This window comes from Primulina tabacum, chromosome 2, assembly GCF_025594145.1.
Source record: "Primulina tabacum isolate GXHZ01 chromosome 2, ASM2559414v2, whole genome shotgun sequence".
Taxonomy (NCBI): domain Eukaryota; kingdom Viridiplantae; phylum Streptophyta; class Magnoliopsida; order Lamiales; family Gesneriaceae; genus Primulina; species Primulina tabacum.
In genome coordinates, this window is record NC_134551.1 from 53024643 (window position 1) to 53041229 (window position 16587).

The 16587-nt window shown below is 34.1% G+C and overlaps 3 protein-coding genes across 4 annotated transcripts in view; 2 read left to right on the forward strand and 1 right to left on the reverse strand.

The window, feature by feature from the left end:
* The window catches only part of LOC142536930 (protein SWEETIE-like), a 41531-nt gene extending 39759 nt beyond the window's left edge, over positions 1-1772 (forward strand). The window contains 1 exon segment of the mRNA XM_075642377.1: positions 537-1772. Within this exon segment, the coding sequence (XP_075498492.1) occupies positions 537-1061 (525 nt within the window). The 3' untranslated portion in view covers positions 1062-1772.
* Positions 1773-1932: 160 nt separating this feature from the next.
* LOC142536928 (ubiquitin receptor RAD23d-like) lies at positions 1933-6405 on the reverse strand. Of its 2 annotated transcripts, XM_075642373.1 has the most exons (13): positions 6258-6405; positions 5287-5448; positions 5070-5123; positions 4810-4857; positions 3891-3964; positions 3736-3789; positions 3477-3654; positions 3173-3313; positions 2996-3061; positions 2864-2911; positions 2661-2767; positions 2442-2520; positions 1933-2107 (listed from the first exon to the last, which is right to left on the reverse strand). In XM_075642373.1, exons 1-13 carry the CDS (start codon positions 6321-6323, stop codon positions 1991-1993), a joined length of 1194 nt encoding a protein of 397 aa, XP_075498488.1. In that variant the 5' UTR covers positions 6324-6405; the 3' UTR covers positions 1933-1990. The 2 variants fall into 2 exon arrangements, with proteins under 2 accessions (XP_075498488.1, XP_075498489.1); XM_075642374.1 differs by lacking the exon at positions 4810-4857.
* Positions 6406-7868: 1463 nt separating this feature from the next.
* LOC142538072 (cytokinin hydroxylase-like) lies at positions 7869-11278 on the forward strand. Its single transcript, XM_075643515.1, is given in 6 exon segments — positions 7869-8311; positions 8408-8634; positions 8726-8967; positions 9043-9179; positions 9182-9420; positions 10696-11278. Coding segments are annotated over 6 exon segments (1548 nt in total). The 5' UTR covers positions 7869-8031; the 3' UTR covers positions 11119-11278.
* Positions 11279-16587: the final 5309 nt, after the last annotated feature.

The following is a 16587-nucleotide window of genomic DNA, read 5'->3' on the forward strand; positions in this document are numbered from 1 at the left end:
TGAATGAGAAGTGCCCGTTAAAAATAAACAGTGTGCAGGTTGTGGTATAATTGATTGGAAGGCAACAAAACAATTGTGATAAAAGCGTCACATAGCTACTGTCACCATTCTCACTCGTTTATTGTCATTATTTTCATCAGTTTTCTTCTTTGTTTATCTGATTCCTAATTGTTCTTGTTACCATTACTGTCGATATCCTAATGTTTATTGCCATTTCAACTGTTATTCATGTGAGTTCTCTTGACACTGAATGAGTTAATTTCATAGTCTACTCAGCTTAAGCTTCAAGACAATTTTATCTACAAAATAATGGTTTGTTGGTACATCAAATATTGTGTGCGCGTTATTTTTTTCTGAGTGCATGATACTTTACTGAGTTTCTAGGTGTTATTGCATCACTTTGTTTCCTGTTTGGAATCTCCAAATTTAAAATTTCCATAATTTCAATTCCATGCTTTGGGAAATTGAAGATTGAGTTCTCCTTTCAATCTCCTGCATTAAAATTTGGGGTTCCGATTTCATTCCAATGCTTTCAGGACATTATTCGAGCTTCCGTAACACAAGACCAGATCGCAAAACCAGCTGAATCCTCTGGGCCACCCTTGGTAATCAAGTTACCTTCACCAACAGAGCAAAACGAAACCAGCAGTTCCCTTCAGTTGGCCCCTCCAAAGGATTCCCCTGAGGAATCTGATAGTAACAGTTCTGCCGAAGAAGATGACGACTGGGATACATTCCAGTCATTTCCTGCCTCGAGAAATGGAACTGTTCCTACTGAAGAAAGAGCGACCTCTTGCTCAGACAGTAGTATCGTAGACTCAACTTCCCCGTCTTGTGGCAACAAGGAGATTCTCATTGCCGAAGATCAAGATCTTAATGAAGGAGCAAATGTATGTAAAGTTGCAGATAACAGCAATCAGATGGAAGAACACCATGTTACTGAAGATGGCCATAATGGTGATAACGAATCTTACAATTTGTATCAACTGAGTGATAAAATCGAGCCCAGCAATTCAGATAGCCCGGACTTGTACAATAATATTCGGTCTTATCAAGCCTGAGGTGAATTCGAGCACACAGTGACAGCCCCCAGCAATGAGAACAAACGGCTTTTATCAGATGTTACTGATATAGAAACCAAAGAAATCTACAGTGATGCATCTGATAAACATAACGCTGGAACTTCCCATTGTAACAAGCAAGGCTTGTCCGAACTTCAATCCACCGAAATTGCGATTGGAAATGATAAGCTATCTTGAGAAGACCGAAGATGACTCTTTGGTTGTCTCCACGGTGGAGCACACCAGCCAATCCAAGCCTGATCAGTTGCCTTAACCAATGGGCTACTGCTTGTTCAAATCACCGAATTTGGCGATGATTGGTAAGCAAAGCTTTAGTTTCTGGTCGTGTTGTTTTGCTGAAAGGAGGCGGCAATTTTCTTGGCTAGTTTATTTCCTAATGTTATATTTTATTTTTATTTTGCATGTTCTTAATAATAATAGTCTCCCCAACCATTCATTTTTTGTGCTGCTGCCACATCCGAGTTTGTTCATGCCATTTGAGCTGATCCAAAACATGTAAAGGGAAAGCCCATCACTTTGTCAAAATAGAGGTAAATATCTCCCACATTTTCAAAGCGTATAATTTGGTAGCAAATTTTTTAGCTAAAACGCGCACGTAAAGGAATTGGGGCCGAAACTCTTGACATGATTAATTCAAATATGTAACATCTAGGACTTTCTAACTTTAGGTGAAAGAGAAGAATAACTATATTTTCCTTGGTTTCTTAGCGCATAGCGATTAATATTGTGTATATCAATCTTTAAAGTCGTTGCAGATCTCGTTTCTGAAAAGAAAATATCGACTGCATAAAAAAGTGCAACAAAAAGAAAGATTTTATACCATTAATGGTAGGAAAACTGTGTATTGTAAAAAAAAAAAACCATACGGCCAGAGAGTTATTAAACGGCAAGTCGATAACGCAGCAACTTCACTCGTCAAACTCATGCATATGATCTAATAGGTAGTTAGCAGCCAGCTCCTCATTCTTGTTGCACGCAAAGAATACTTCTAATACCAAATCCCGATCAAAACCCATAGCTACAAGCTGCAGCTAGCGTTACCAAAAATGAGCAATCCACTGTGGGGTAATATAGCAACAGAAAAAGTATTGCAACTCACGAAAATGCGCCAATAACGAATTTTTCAAAGGTTCGCCAAATTCAGCAATTGTTATTGGATTTACTTTAAAAGTCACCGTCACTCAACTATATACAACAAGACGACATTTAACACTACCACATCAGATGATAGATATATCCCAGCAGCATGCAAGGAGACGAATTGAAATACAAGTGTAGTAACCAAATGATGAGATGGATTAAATGGTTACATTAAAATACATGTGATGGATAAACTTTAACTGAATAAGAAAAACTCACCCGTTCAATTGCTTCCCGCTCTTCCGATGTGAGAGTGATGGCCTGTGGCATTGCTTCAGCGAGTTGTCCTAATATGTTCCTAGAAACATCAAATGTTATAATCAGAGCTAATAAGAGAATGAGAAAGATGCTACCAATTCATGTAAATCTCACCCTTCCCCTTAGGTGGAAATATGAACGCAAAAAATGTTAAAGGTAAAGTAAATCAAGTTTTCTCACCCTTCCCCCTCGACAGGTTCATTAATGAGGCGTAGAAAGTCAGCCTGATGCTCTTGGATCATTCTCACTGGTTGTGGATTTTGTTTGCCAAGCTCTTGAAGCATAGGCTGCACACACGTAAATATACAATAAAAAGCCGTAAAGGTGATACCAGAGCATTAACATTTACTAGCCAGTATAACTAAATGGTGTAATTTAAGAACCTGCAATATTTGAGGATTGGCTTGCACCATGGCTCGCAGAGTTTGAAACTGAGAACAATAAAAAGAAGAAAACAAGATCAAGCCATTGTTCAATTTCTAATTAAAAAATGTCTAGAAAAGCATCTTCAGTACCTGTTGACTGTCGCGAAGAATTTCTAGGCTCCCGATACCTGCATTTGTGCCCATATTGGGGAGCCCCTAGTAACAGAAAGATGCAATTACTAATCTTTCCATTTTTTCTAAGGTAATATTTTTTCCTGCTCTCTCCAAAAAAGATCATATGAAATCTAAAGAGTAACAAATTACGACCTGAGGAAAAAGATCCAAAGGGTTGGCATTAGGTCCACCTGAAGGTACAGTTGGCTGCGTAGCTTGAGCTGAAGGATTCACAGGCAGCTCAGCAGCAGGTAGTTGAGCTGCAGGAGCAAGTTCTGCTTGCTCTGGAATACCCTGAGGTGACATTTTTCTCAAACAATTATAAACATGATATAGGAGGTAGAGAATATTAATTTAAGCTAACCAGAGAAATACAGTAATTTCTAACTCTCACTATCGTTTTTTGCATTCATTGCAAAGAAACAGAGTAAAATGAACAAGAATTGTGGAGACTGACAGAATAGAGGTATTCAACAGCCCTCTCTGGGTTATTAAAAGCTGCACGGAGTGCACGAACAACTGTGTCTCTATCCCAACTTCCACCGCCCATATCAAGAATATGTTGTACAGTACCCTCCAAGTTACTTCCAGCAACTAGATTTGAAGCTGCTTGACCATAAACATCAGTCATTGAGCTGTTCGAACAGAAAAATGTTGCTTTGTAATGAAAAGTTACATATCCAACCAAATATCACACAATAAACAGATCAGTTTACTCCAAAGCAGCGGTAGGTGCCGGAACAGGAGCAGATTCTGGACCTGATTGTGGACTGCAAATGCATGAAACCGAAGTTATTGATCGGAATATTGAAGTATAAAATAATTTGTTATTGCTGCATAGCTGAAACCTAAAAGAATAATATGAACTCACGACGCAACAGCAGGTGCAGGTGTCAGAGCCGCTGCTATAGGCTGAGTTGGAGGTGCATTACTTGTAGGTTGGGCCTACAAAGAGACAATTAAACAAACAAAACATATCAGCAGATTTGACATTCTCAATCCTCATCCTGTGTCATATACCTAAATTTGGAAGTAATATCTAGAACATGTGCAGACGGATGTCACAACCACTCAAAACTTAAAGAAAACATAGATATAATATTTGGAAATTAAGCAAGTACAGTTGTTCATTTAAGCTGACTGGAGATCTTACATGGTACAGATTCGTTAATTTTTTCCTTTTTGGCGATGTTTATTTTATAGATATCGTCTTCACCTTCTATGCATTCATTCCAACTGCACCTGCTTGTGCAGGAGTTGTGTTAAACTATTTTTAGTTAGCTTCAATGAACAACCATGGCTTATTAATTGCACATTCACCGACATAACTTACCATCGTGATACCTCCCCCAACAGAGAGGCAACATATATTGTATGCTTCAAACTTTTGGAACTACTGCAGGGTTTTCATTGATTTTTTTGGTGTTGTATACATTTTTTCGTGAATTTATTTTTAGTGGTGATCCTTTTGTTATCTTCATGAGATGTTAAAACGTGTCAGTTTCCGGACTTCATTTTCTCCAATGGTTGCTACTAAGTTCAAATCATGGAAGTATGTTAAGAAAAATAATATCTCATCGTGATCATCCCACTTACCCTTGAATAATTAGTTCAACATTTAAATACTCTCCAAAAAAAAAAAAACAAATAAACAAGCAAAATGTAATTTCTTGATATACAGATGTTTAAAGATATCAATCATGAGAAAATAATTAACTTAAAAATATGCAAACATGTTTGTTAAACTACGGTAAGATAAAACAGGGAAACATAGGGATGGATAATCTCACTGTGCTTGCTGGTGCAGCAGATATAGTTGAAGCTCCACTTGCTGATGCCTTGTTTTACAAAAAATTAGCAAACTTGTTTGTTAAACTACGTTAAGACAAAAAAGGGAAAATTAGGGATGGATAAGCTCATTGTGCTTGCTGGTGCAGCAGATGTAATTGAAGCTACACTTGATGATGCCTTGTTTTACAAAAGATATGCAAACCAGTTTGTTAAACCACGCTAAGACAAAACAGGGAAAAATAGGGATGGATAAACTCACTGTGCTTGGTGGTGCCGCAGATGTAGTTGAAGCTCCACTTGATGATGCCTTATTCTACAAAATTTCCCGTTTGCATATGGTCAATAATTAAAAAAAAATTGCTGTTTCGTTGGCATTAAAATGCATTCCAGCATCTAGGTTTTGCAGGAGACAGACACTAAAAAGAGTAAATAAGTACTAGCTTTACTGCTTCTCCAGAGGAAAGGATAGTAATTACCTTGGCCAATATAATTACAACAAAACTTTTTTCAGCAACTTTGTTCTCTTCCAGTGTAGTGTCATCCTTAAGAACTTTCCCTTGATGAATAAGCATCTGTTGAGAAGCTGGATAGGAGTCAGAACCCTGAACTTTCTCAATATTTTTCTTCACATCCACCACCTGAAAAACAAATAATTTTAAGAATATACGGACTATGAACATAGAACAGGGGAAAAAACAGACCATCGATACTAAGAAACTCTATCAAGTCCAAAGGAAACCTTCTCTTATTCACTATAAAACAGCAAGGCCATAGCTAGCCATATTTGTGATTGATATTTGATTTTTAGTGTGATGTATTAGAATACGTGCAGAGCGGATTAAATAGAAGTCCAGAAACAAATATACACAATAAAGGGGGTAATGAAAAATACTACTTATGCACAGAGAAGTTTAAACTGATACCAAATTTACCGTATAATTTTACCCCATGAATTGGAGCAACTTATCATGATTCCAAGAGAAGTTATCCAAAAACATTTTTGCAACAAGCAATAACAGGGTTCAAACTCATGGCTACAAGTAAGGCATTAGATAGGAAATCCACATCTAGAACAATTGAATTCCATTGATGAATGCAACTGCATTCTTGCCCTTCCCAATATAAGAAAATGCCCATCTCATAACAGATGGCTAAAAAATTGAGCGGCTTTTAAATAACTGCTAAAGCAACCAACAATAATCGGGTAATTAACACCAGCTTATTCCCCATCCCCAACAAAATAATGGACTCTTGATAAGCACCTTGCACATACAATCTCGAACGCCATGAGTGAAAATCACCTCTCACAAAAGGCGCCAATCAAGAACCCTAATTGCTCTCCAATAACAAAATCCATTGGAATTCAAGCAGAAATCACACATACAATCATGTGTGTACTAATTTACGCATCTCAGAGCGACAGACAGGGAAGAAGATAAATCCATACGGTATCTTCAGGTTTCACTTCGATCTCGAAGTAGGAGCCCTTCAAAGTCTTCACAAAAATCTTCATCTCCCGCCTTCCAATACGTCAGTACGGTCCCAGAAACAACTGCTACAGCTTATATAGAAGAGGAGCTAATGATTTTGTAACATGGCGGTGACTAATTGGTATTGTAAAACACAGTAGCTGATCGACACGTGTTAAAAATAATATAAAAAATTTGGCGTAACCCGAACCAAGCATTTGAATTTACTATTTTTTTACTTGGACGTCGCTGCTGTTGGGTACCCGAACTGATTGAAAAAATATATATTTAGCAAAAAAAGTAGGTTTTTTGTGAGACGGTGTCACGAATCTTTTATCGGTAGGACGTATTAACTTTACCGATATTTACAATAAAAAGTAATACTATTAGTATAAAAAATAATATTTTTTCATGGATTACATAAATAAGATATTCATCTCACAAAATATGATCCATAAAATCGTGTCACATGCGTTTTTGTCTAGCAAAGAACATCACATCAGAAGAGATGAATCTCTTTGATCTACGGATTTGGATTTGAATCATAGAGATTTCAAATACATTGTTGACCAATTCATTCATAAAAATAGATAGATAAATGAGTGGTTCAAACTGGACTTGGAAAAGTAAATTGAGGTTTTAATTGGGCTCAATAAGAATTTTGGCCTTTCTCCAGATGGTAGTACTGAAACCTACGAGCCCATCATTAGAATACGCAAATAAATTATTCGTTTTAAAGATAATAAAAAAAAACTAACTTAAATTATACATAATTTGATTAATCGTGTTACCAAAACTATTTTCCTGTCAATAATTTATATTAAATCGTCGACTAAAATATGAAAAGGAAAATTTAAATTTATTTCAGAAATTTTACACGTTTAAAGTATATTTTTCGTCTCCTATGAATTTTCAATTTTTCATGTATGCGAATTAATATTTAAAAGAAGCGATCGTAAAGTCTGCTTAAGTGGCGCTTAATCTCATATAATCTTGCTTAAGATTTAATACACTCAAGCTAGATTAAGCAACCGTAAAAAGGCAAGATTTCATTTATGTTTTGAATATATATGTTTATAAACATGTATATAAATATTAAATACACATTTAATCTTGTTTAAGCTTTAATACACTTGAGCTTGATTAAAAAACCACTTTTTTAGAAACAAGATTTCATTTTTTTTTTGAATTAATGTGTTTATAAATATGTATATGAATATTAATTAATTTTAAAAGTCCACTTAAGCGACGCTATATATATATATATATATATATATACTAGCGACTGAGGCACATGCGTCGTTTGTAATATAAAATTAAATATTTGAAATATTTTCATACATATTGTTATGCATTACGAAACATCTTTTTTTTTTAACTTTAATTTCAATAAAAAAATATAATAATATCATGGTAGAAAAAAAAAATTTTTTTTTGTTTTAAGAAAAAGATAAAAAAAAAATAAATTTTGACGTCCTCTTCGAACCATTTTTTTTAAAAAAATACTAGTAAACTGAAAATAATATAATGATCATTATGGCTCAAAGTTTTCACTAAACAAATTAGCTTTAATTGTCCCATCTCTTCAAAGTGCCCCATATCCTATCATTGGCACTATAAGTACACACTTCCCCCACACCCCATTGCAACCGAACAAAAACCCCCCACACCCATCCTCATTCTTTCGGTTAGCGCACAAATTACAGAGTGTTTCTCCCATATCCTCTGTGTGTTTTTAATCCATCTTCCACCATGGAATTGGTGGTTTTAATGGCCATATTCATATTAAGCCTCTATTTCCTCCTAAAAGTTATTTACGAAACTATATCATGTTACTACATAACCCCGAGAAGAATCAGGAAAATCATGGAAAAACAGGGCGTGCACGGCCCAAAACCCCGGTTCCTAGTCGGCAACATCTTGGAGCTGGCTTCTATGGTCGCAAAATCGACCTCCCACGACATGGATTCGATCAACCACGATATCGTGGGACGTCTCCTACCTCATTTTGTTTCTTGGTCCCAGTCATATGGTAACTTCATTTAATGAAATTATGGAGATATGTTACATGTACGCGGTTATGTTTTCTACGTGATCAAGATTCGTGATGGTGCATATTTTTTTGTAGGGAAGAGATTTATATATTGGAACGGGATTGAGCCCAGGATGTGCTTAACCGAATCCGAACTTATCAAAGAACTTCTATCTAAATACAGCACAATTTCCGGGAAATCATGGCTGCAACAACAGGGTTCCAAGCATTTTATCGGGCACGGTTTGTTAATGGCGAATGGGGACGATTGGTACCATCAACGACATATAGTGGCACCGGCATTCACGGGAGACAAGCTAAAGGTATACTTGTTTTATATATATTGATCAATAGTATGTCGAGAAATGTCAAATGTCAATATTAATATATTTAGTTTTAACAAAATGTGGGCAGAGCTACGCAGGTTACATGGTGGAATGCACTAAACATATGCTGCAGTCACTGGAGAATGAAGTAAAGAATGGCCGAACAGATTTCGAGATAGGCGAACACATGAGCCGACTAACGGCTGAAATCATTTCAAGGACTGAATTTGATTGCAACTATGAAAAGGGGAAGCAAATATTTCACCTGTTAACAGTTTTGCAGCATCTTTGTGCTCAAGCAAGCCGCCATTTGTGCTTCCCTGGAAGCCGGTACGCAACTATCATGTTCAAACATAAAACTTTTCTTTTGAAAGTATAAGGATATTGAAAATTGGCTGCGTACAGGTTTTTCCCAAGCAAATACAACAGAGAAATAAAATCACTGAAACTGGAGGTGGAAAGGCTGTTAATGGAGATAATACAGAGTCGAAAAGACTGCGTAGAAATAGGGCGAAGCGGGTCACATGGGAACGATTTGCTCGGAATTTACTCAATGAAATGCAGAAGAAGAGGAGCAATGGGTTCAGTTTGAATTTACAAGTAATAATGGATGAGTGCAAGACTTTCTTTTTTGCCGGGCATGAGACCACAGCTCTGTTGCTGACTTGGACAGTGATGTTGCTTGCGAGCAATCAGGACTGGCAGGAGAAAGTGCGTGCGGAGGTCAGACAAGTCTGTGGCAGTGGTGCGCCGTCTGTCGATCAGCTCTCGAAGCTTACTATGGTGAGTATTGCTCGCACCTTACTCTCAGTCCTTTTCCCCCTTTTCTTGTTTCTTTTAAAAATATCAACAAAATGTTTTTTGAGTAGTTTGATTAAATTGTTGATTGATAACAAATTTCAAAAAAAATCACAACACGTGAATGAAATGTTATCACATGCAACTGTTGTGTAGAAACAAGTTAAATGATAGGATACTCGGATTATAGGAAGAAGAGAAATTATTCATTAATATTTCAAATAATATGTATAATCACAATAAATATTAATTAATAATTCAATTTGACCTTTTGAATAACTATAACTACTCTTGAAATTCTGATTTTTTAATGTGATCAAAATCATTACTTATAATTGGAATTTGTGATCATGTTCATTTGGTTAGAAACACCTGAAAAGTCCAAAAATCGTTATTTAAAATTGAGCAATTCTAAAGTTTTTGTCTAATCATTCCATCCAAATAACCCGTATAATAAAATAATTTTCTTTGTCGAGATTATAAAATATATATTATTATTCGTATGCATGTCGCAACAAACATTTGCATCACATGAGCTGGATTTCTATGATCACTTAACTCGATCTGGGAATAGTTGTAAATTATATATAGTAAAATTAAAAAATATTCCTATTTATTATGGTAACTACTGATTTCTTACAAATTTATATATTTTCATGTGATCGCATCAAGGGTTGTGCGTGATTCTATGCCACGTGAAGAAGATCGTAAAGTGTAAGGTTCTAGTGAATCAAAAGTTTTGAATCGAGGATCGAAAATATTTTAAAAAGAGAATTCTGTATACATAAAATATTAGTTAAGTCAAAAGTAGTGTAGTGAAAGAACTGTACTAAAATTTTCTATATTTAATTAAGAGGTACAAAAACAAATATTTGTTAAGCGTGTGCCTATATATATATAGTTTTATTATACTGTCCACCAGTCATATTCACCTCTGTGCGTCAATGATAATTTAATAAATGAGTGTCATCTCATTATAAGTACGATTGGTGGACAGAATAATAAAATTACACATATACCTCATCTCAACCCTAGTAAAAAAAAAAAACTGAACGGGGTTCTGCAATTTTGGATTGTCTGCAACTCATAATTATTGTTAGTTTAGGTAAATAGAGCTACTTGTTATGATGATTTTTTTTTTTGGGATACGTACTGGATATCATATACAGTGTCACCGCTCATTTTTTTCTGAAAATTTTGGATTTTGGTGCACAAAGATATACTAAAATGCCGGCCAATGACATTTTTTCCCCACTGCAGTTGAGCATGGTGATAAATGAATCACTTAGGCTGTATCCACCAGCGTCGGTTCTTCCACGAATGGCATTTGAAGACATCAAGCTAGGTGATCTTCGCATCCCAAAGGGTCTCTCGATATGGATCCCAATGCTTGCCATTCACCATAGTGAAGAGATATGGGGCAAAGATGTAAACGAGTTCAATCCCGCTAGATTTGCATCGAAGTCGTTCGCCACGGGTCGGCATTTCATCCCTTTTGCCGCGGGTCCAAGAAATTGTGTAGGTCAATCTTTTGCCCTGATGGAAGCCAAGATCATATTAGCCATGTTGATCTCCAGATTCAGTTTTGATATATCGGAAAATTACCGTCACGCTCCCGTGGTGGTTCTCACAATAAAACCCAAGTACGGGGTTCAAGTCCGTTTGACACCCTTAAGCCCGTGACAAATTTTGTGATGAGATCCTTTAAAAAAAAAATTATTTTGGGTTTTTTAAGGTTGAGATTGAAGAGTATTAGTATAATGGTTTTGTTTTGTAACTATATATATATATATATATACACACACGCTGAGATAGAGATGGAGGGATTTGATAATGTGTCTCCATTGATACGATAAAAAAATTTCAGTGCACTTTGAATAGTTTATTCGATTTGCTTTTGGGCATACCGGCTTTTATATGTAAATAAAAGTTAAAGATTAAAAATTTGTGCGAAATCGTTTCACGGATCGTATTTTATGAGACGGTCTCACGAGTCGTATTTTGTGAGACGGATCTCTTATTTGGGTCATCAATGAAAAATTATATTTTTTATGTAAGAGTATTATTTTTTATTGTGAATATCGATAGGGTTGATCCTTCTCACAGATAAAGATTCATGAGACTGTCTCACAAGAGACATATTCAAGTTAAAAGAGAGGCCAACTTATCACATTTTAAAATTAATATTTTAAATAAAAAAATTTAGACCTAAAATGTTTATTCGAAAAATATATATCTTTGCTCGCTCTTTGTTTTATTAAGTTATTTCTTCTACATATCTGATCATATATATTTATTATTATTAATTATTTTAAGTTGGAAAGATGTCCTCTACACACTATATGATTGAGTTGTCTATATTTGGATAAGTGCAAAATGCCCACATAAAGCATAAAATCACTTAATAAATATGCATAAATACAAAGTCGTGGGTTAAAAAGGTTATCTTCTTTAGCTCTGATATATCTATACACTTTATTAATATCATATAAATTAATCATTGGGTGATTTTTCTCTATTTCCAGTTTTCCACCATTCAATTTGATATAAAACAAAACGGCATATAGTTTTTCTTTTGAGTAGGTCTTTTGTGAGACGGTCTCACGAATCTTTATCTGTGAGACGGGTCAACCCTACCGATATTCACAATAAAAAGTACTACTCTTAGCATAAAAAGTAATATTTTTTCATGGATGACCCAAATAAGAGATATGTCCAACAAATTACGATCCGTGAGACCGTCTCACACAATTTTTTACTTTTTCTTTTTTTATTTATTTATTGCAATATCAGGGTGGAGGATTTTTTTCAATATGTGAATTTAAACTAGGGATGATAATGGAGCGGAGCGGAGATTTATTTGTCATCCTCATCCCCATCCCAGAATTACATCCCCACCCCTATACTCGCCCCGATTTTTTCTCTCATCTTCGTTTCAAAAATATTAATGAGAACGTACTTGGGTCATTTCTGCACGACTTAAACTAGTCAAGATAAAGCTCAATTAATTTCATTTGAACCACGACTTTTGAGAGGCGATCGGAGTGATTTAAATCAATCATACTCGATATGATACAAATCAAATCACTCTCGATCATTAATTCGAGTAAAAACTTCGTTTTTATCCTCATTCTTTCATAAAAATTTGGTAGGGTAAGTGTTCATGACAATAATGAAAGAATTTATAAGTTGTAACACGATATGTACGTATAACTACACTCCAAAAATAATGAAATACCAAGCTTACAATTATTAAGAAATCTTCAGAAAAAAATTAATTTGCTACCATTAATTCTTGTAACATTCCATTATACATTAACCCTTGATCGACACGTCTAATTCAACATATTTATTAAAAAAAAAAAACTGATCAGACCAATAAAACCCAACTTATGACAATTAATTGCTAATGTAATAGAGAATGTTATAATAATTGGTATATGTGATTTTTTTTTCCTCAGGAATTATAATTTTGAGAATTTTTTTTTAAAAAAAAATCATGAAATATAGCAGAACTATTTAATGAATGTAATCTCTTGAATACCTCGAGATAATTAAATGTTTTTTTAATGCCGAGATTACTCTTAAATATTTAATAATATGTCAAAGTGGGAGACAAAAACAGGCACTAATTTCATTTTAATCTAAATTAGTTAGCATATTAATTTGTCTTTACTTAAATAGTATTTAGTGATGCTACATGTAGCATCAATATTTTAATATCAATTTGTACCGTATAAAAAATTCAATACAAAAATTTAGTTCATCAAAATCTCTCCATACATTAAATATAAGGCAAAAATTTGTGTGAGACAGTCTCACAGATCGTATTTTGTGAGACAGATCTCTTATTTCATGGAAAAATATTACTTTTTATATTAAGAGTATTACTTTTTATTGTGAATATCGGTGGGGTTGATATGTCTCACAGATAAAGATTTGTGAGACTGTCTCATGAGAGACTTACTCTAAATATAAAGTCTAATTATATAATTGCAAAATCCCACGTATTTGAATATACATACATATTTCTCACTTGTCGGTTTGTTCTATACATTGAATATGATGAGTCAAAACAAAGTGTAGCAATGCTTAATAATTAATAATAACACATAACAATAATTAATTAGAAGCTTTAATTGTAACGAAACGATTCTAGTGGATGCCGAAGAGTCATATCGAAAATAGTTTTTTTATAAAAAAAAATTATATATACATATATTCTTTCTTTATTATTGTTTTTTTAGCATTGTCTCTTCATGTACCATTATATTTTGAGTTATCTTTTTAACTATTACGTAGAATAGTGACAAGTGGCACCTTATCACTAGTTAATGAATGGAGACCAATGAGTTACAAATTTAAGAGACGAGATGAATTAAAAATATTACACAGAGTTTCCAAATAGATGAACGATGTGTTTTTCAGATGTCCGGGTCGGTGAAATATGCATGTATTTGACCGATTCTTTTTACAAATGTTTTCTCGAGTAGACTTGTCGTATATGATTTGCAGAGTACAATTTACTCGATTGACAAAGTTTACAGACTATTACATTTAGAAATATAATCAGAGGCGATGTACCATATTTTAAGAATATATACTTTTTAGTTCTAGAAAATATATTTTTGACGATGATTGTTTTTTAAAAAAATTCTCATAGTTTTCACATAGTGTAAGCTTCTATAATAAAAGTATGTATATTAATTGATCAGGACCATTAAATTAAATACATTGACCCGCCATTAAGGGTGTTTAGGTTTACTTTACAAAAAAAATATACTCAATTTGGTACATAAATAAAATGTTAAACAGCACAGATGAATCAATTATTGAACACCCACAAACACAAAATAAATTATCCTACGACAATTATTATACTTTAATAATTAGCCTTTTAAAATTAATTATTAATTAATATATAAATGGCACGAGTGGAAGTTGATGGGGTGGAAAAATAATTAAAAAAAACAATCAAATGTATCTTTTTATTAACTCAGAGGTAATTAATTGGAGGTTCACAATTGATTGTGCATTGGGATATAAAAAGTTATATATATAGATTTTTAAAATTCAACTTTATTCCCAATCAGTTTTTTTTATTATTATTTACAAGATAATCTCACGGATCAATTTTATGAGACATATGATATATTTAAGTCATTCATGAAAAAATATAATTTTTTATTGTAAATATGGACAATGTTGACTCATTTCACGAAATAAAAATTCATGGGTATCACAAGAAATCTACAATTTTTATAGAGCCGCTTATAGGTAAGCTCGCATTCGACCCCACTGAAGAACTTTGGAAGTTCCTCAGGAAGATATATATGATATTTGGTAAGTATGATTATTCTAATCAAACGAAATTAAACTTCGGAATATATTTTATATATAAAATCGAGATATTATTTCTCATTGGATGTGTTTGGATTAATGGGTTGAGACAAGGTTTTATAATCAAATATTTAAATATATGGATTTGAAATTACATTTATATACTATATTATTTCATAAACTTGTCATTGTTTTGAATGTAACAAGTAAGATGGATATGAGATTTGAAGTTTAAAATAAATCTGCTCAAATCCATCGGATGCAATTTAAGATGAGTAGGTATCTTGTGAGACGGTCTCACGAATCTTTATCTGTGATACGGGTCACCGATATTTACAATAAAAAGTAATACTCTTAGCATAAAAAGTAATACTTTTTCATGAATGATCCAAATAAAAGATTTGTCTCACAAAATACGACCCGTGAGACCGTTTCACACAAGTTTTTGTCATTGAAGATTGCATTTGAATGAGATAATTTGATTTGGAGGATGTTGTTTGATTTAACAAATTAAAATTTTATTTCAAATCCATCAATCCCAACTCAATTTAAGGAAAAAACATGTTACTTATGATAAAGTGACTTTTTTTTTTACGAGGAAGTGAGTGAGTACCATTTTTTATGTGCATCCATCATCAATGGCTTTTAAAACAACAATATCGTGTCTCTTAATATAAACAATAAATTAACGTTAAACATCAATTGTTTAATTAAATAAGCGCACTAAAATGATTATTAATCATTCATTTACCTTAACTTCCACCCACCCACCCACCCACCCACTAAAGCTTCATCCTTGAATTTAATAGAAGTTTGACGGAAATATCTAACGAATATAATCAACTTTTTAGTACGAATGACAATATTAATTTAATTAAATTTTAAATTATCATCATTTGTTAACCCCCTCCCCTAGAAAAACACTTTTAATCCAGAAGAAATGAAACGAATTAAAGTCAAAATATATTTTTTAATTTGTAAAATCAACCAACATTTCGTCCCCATTCAGCAATAAAATGGCAGTCCAATAAAAATAGGTATTCATGCAGTTCCAATGCTCATTGACGATTAATAATACTTTAGATTAATTACTTTTCAAAATGATAGTGATGTTTGGAAAGGCTCGGGTCATCTTTGGATTCGGGTGGAAAGGGAGGACTAAAGCAGAACCAATTCAGAGTTGGTTCCAAGAAGACAAGAGGAAACTGGGTGTAAGTTAACTCGGGTAAATAATGAGTAACATATTTAAACAACTCCGGGCATGCAGCAACCCAGGAAGCATATCAGATCACTACGGACTCATACAAGCTCGTGCTCGTATTATTGGCCGAGAAAGACAAGGTTGAATGATAATACTCGGATGGGAAAGGTATCTAGCCAGGCAGGGATGCCCTTGGCATCCCAGACACTTACAACACTTTTTATTTTTCCATGGCCAAGTAAGACAGGGTACCCAATAAGATTAAGTTAAGTGATTGTGGATAATGTCCACCGATAATCGAAGGGTCGATTATCCTCCACGTTTCCAGGGCATCCAACCCGGGCTCACCTTACTCCATCACCAGCAAAAACCGTCCAGGTTGGTTCCTTCCTACTCATATCGACCATGAGATGGGAGCAAGATCATAAATATGAGTTATCATTCCTACAAGTCAATGCTCATGACAAGACCATAGATAGTATGGGTCACCGTGCCTAGTGTCAGAAGGCAGAGTATGAGTAGATGTCTAATCAGGAACAATGTCCAGACACTGCAATCAAAGTCATCTTCTCCCCTATAAATACTCAAGTTTGTCAATTCACTGAGGACAT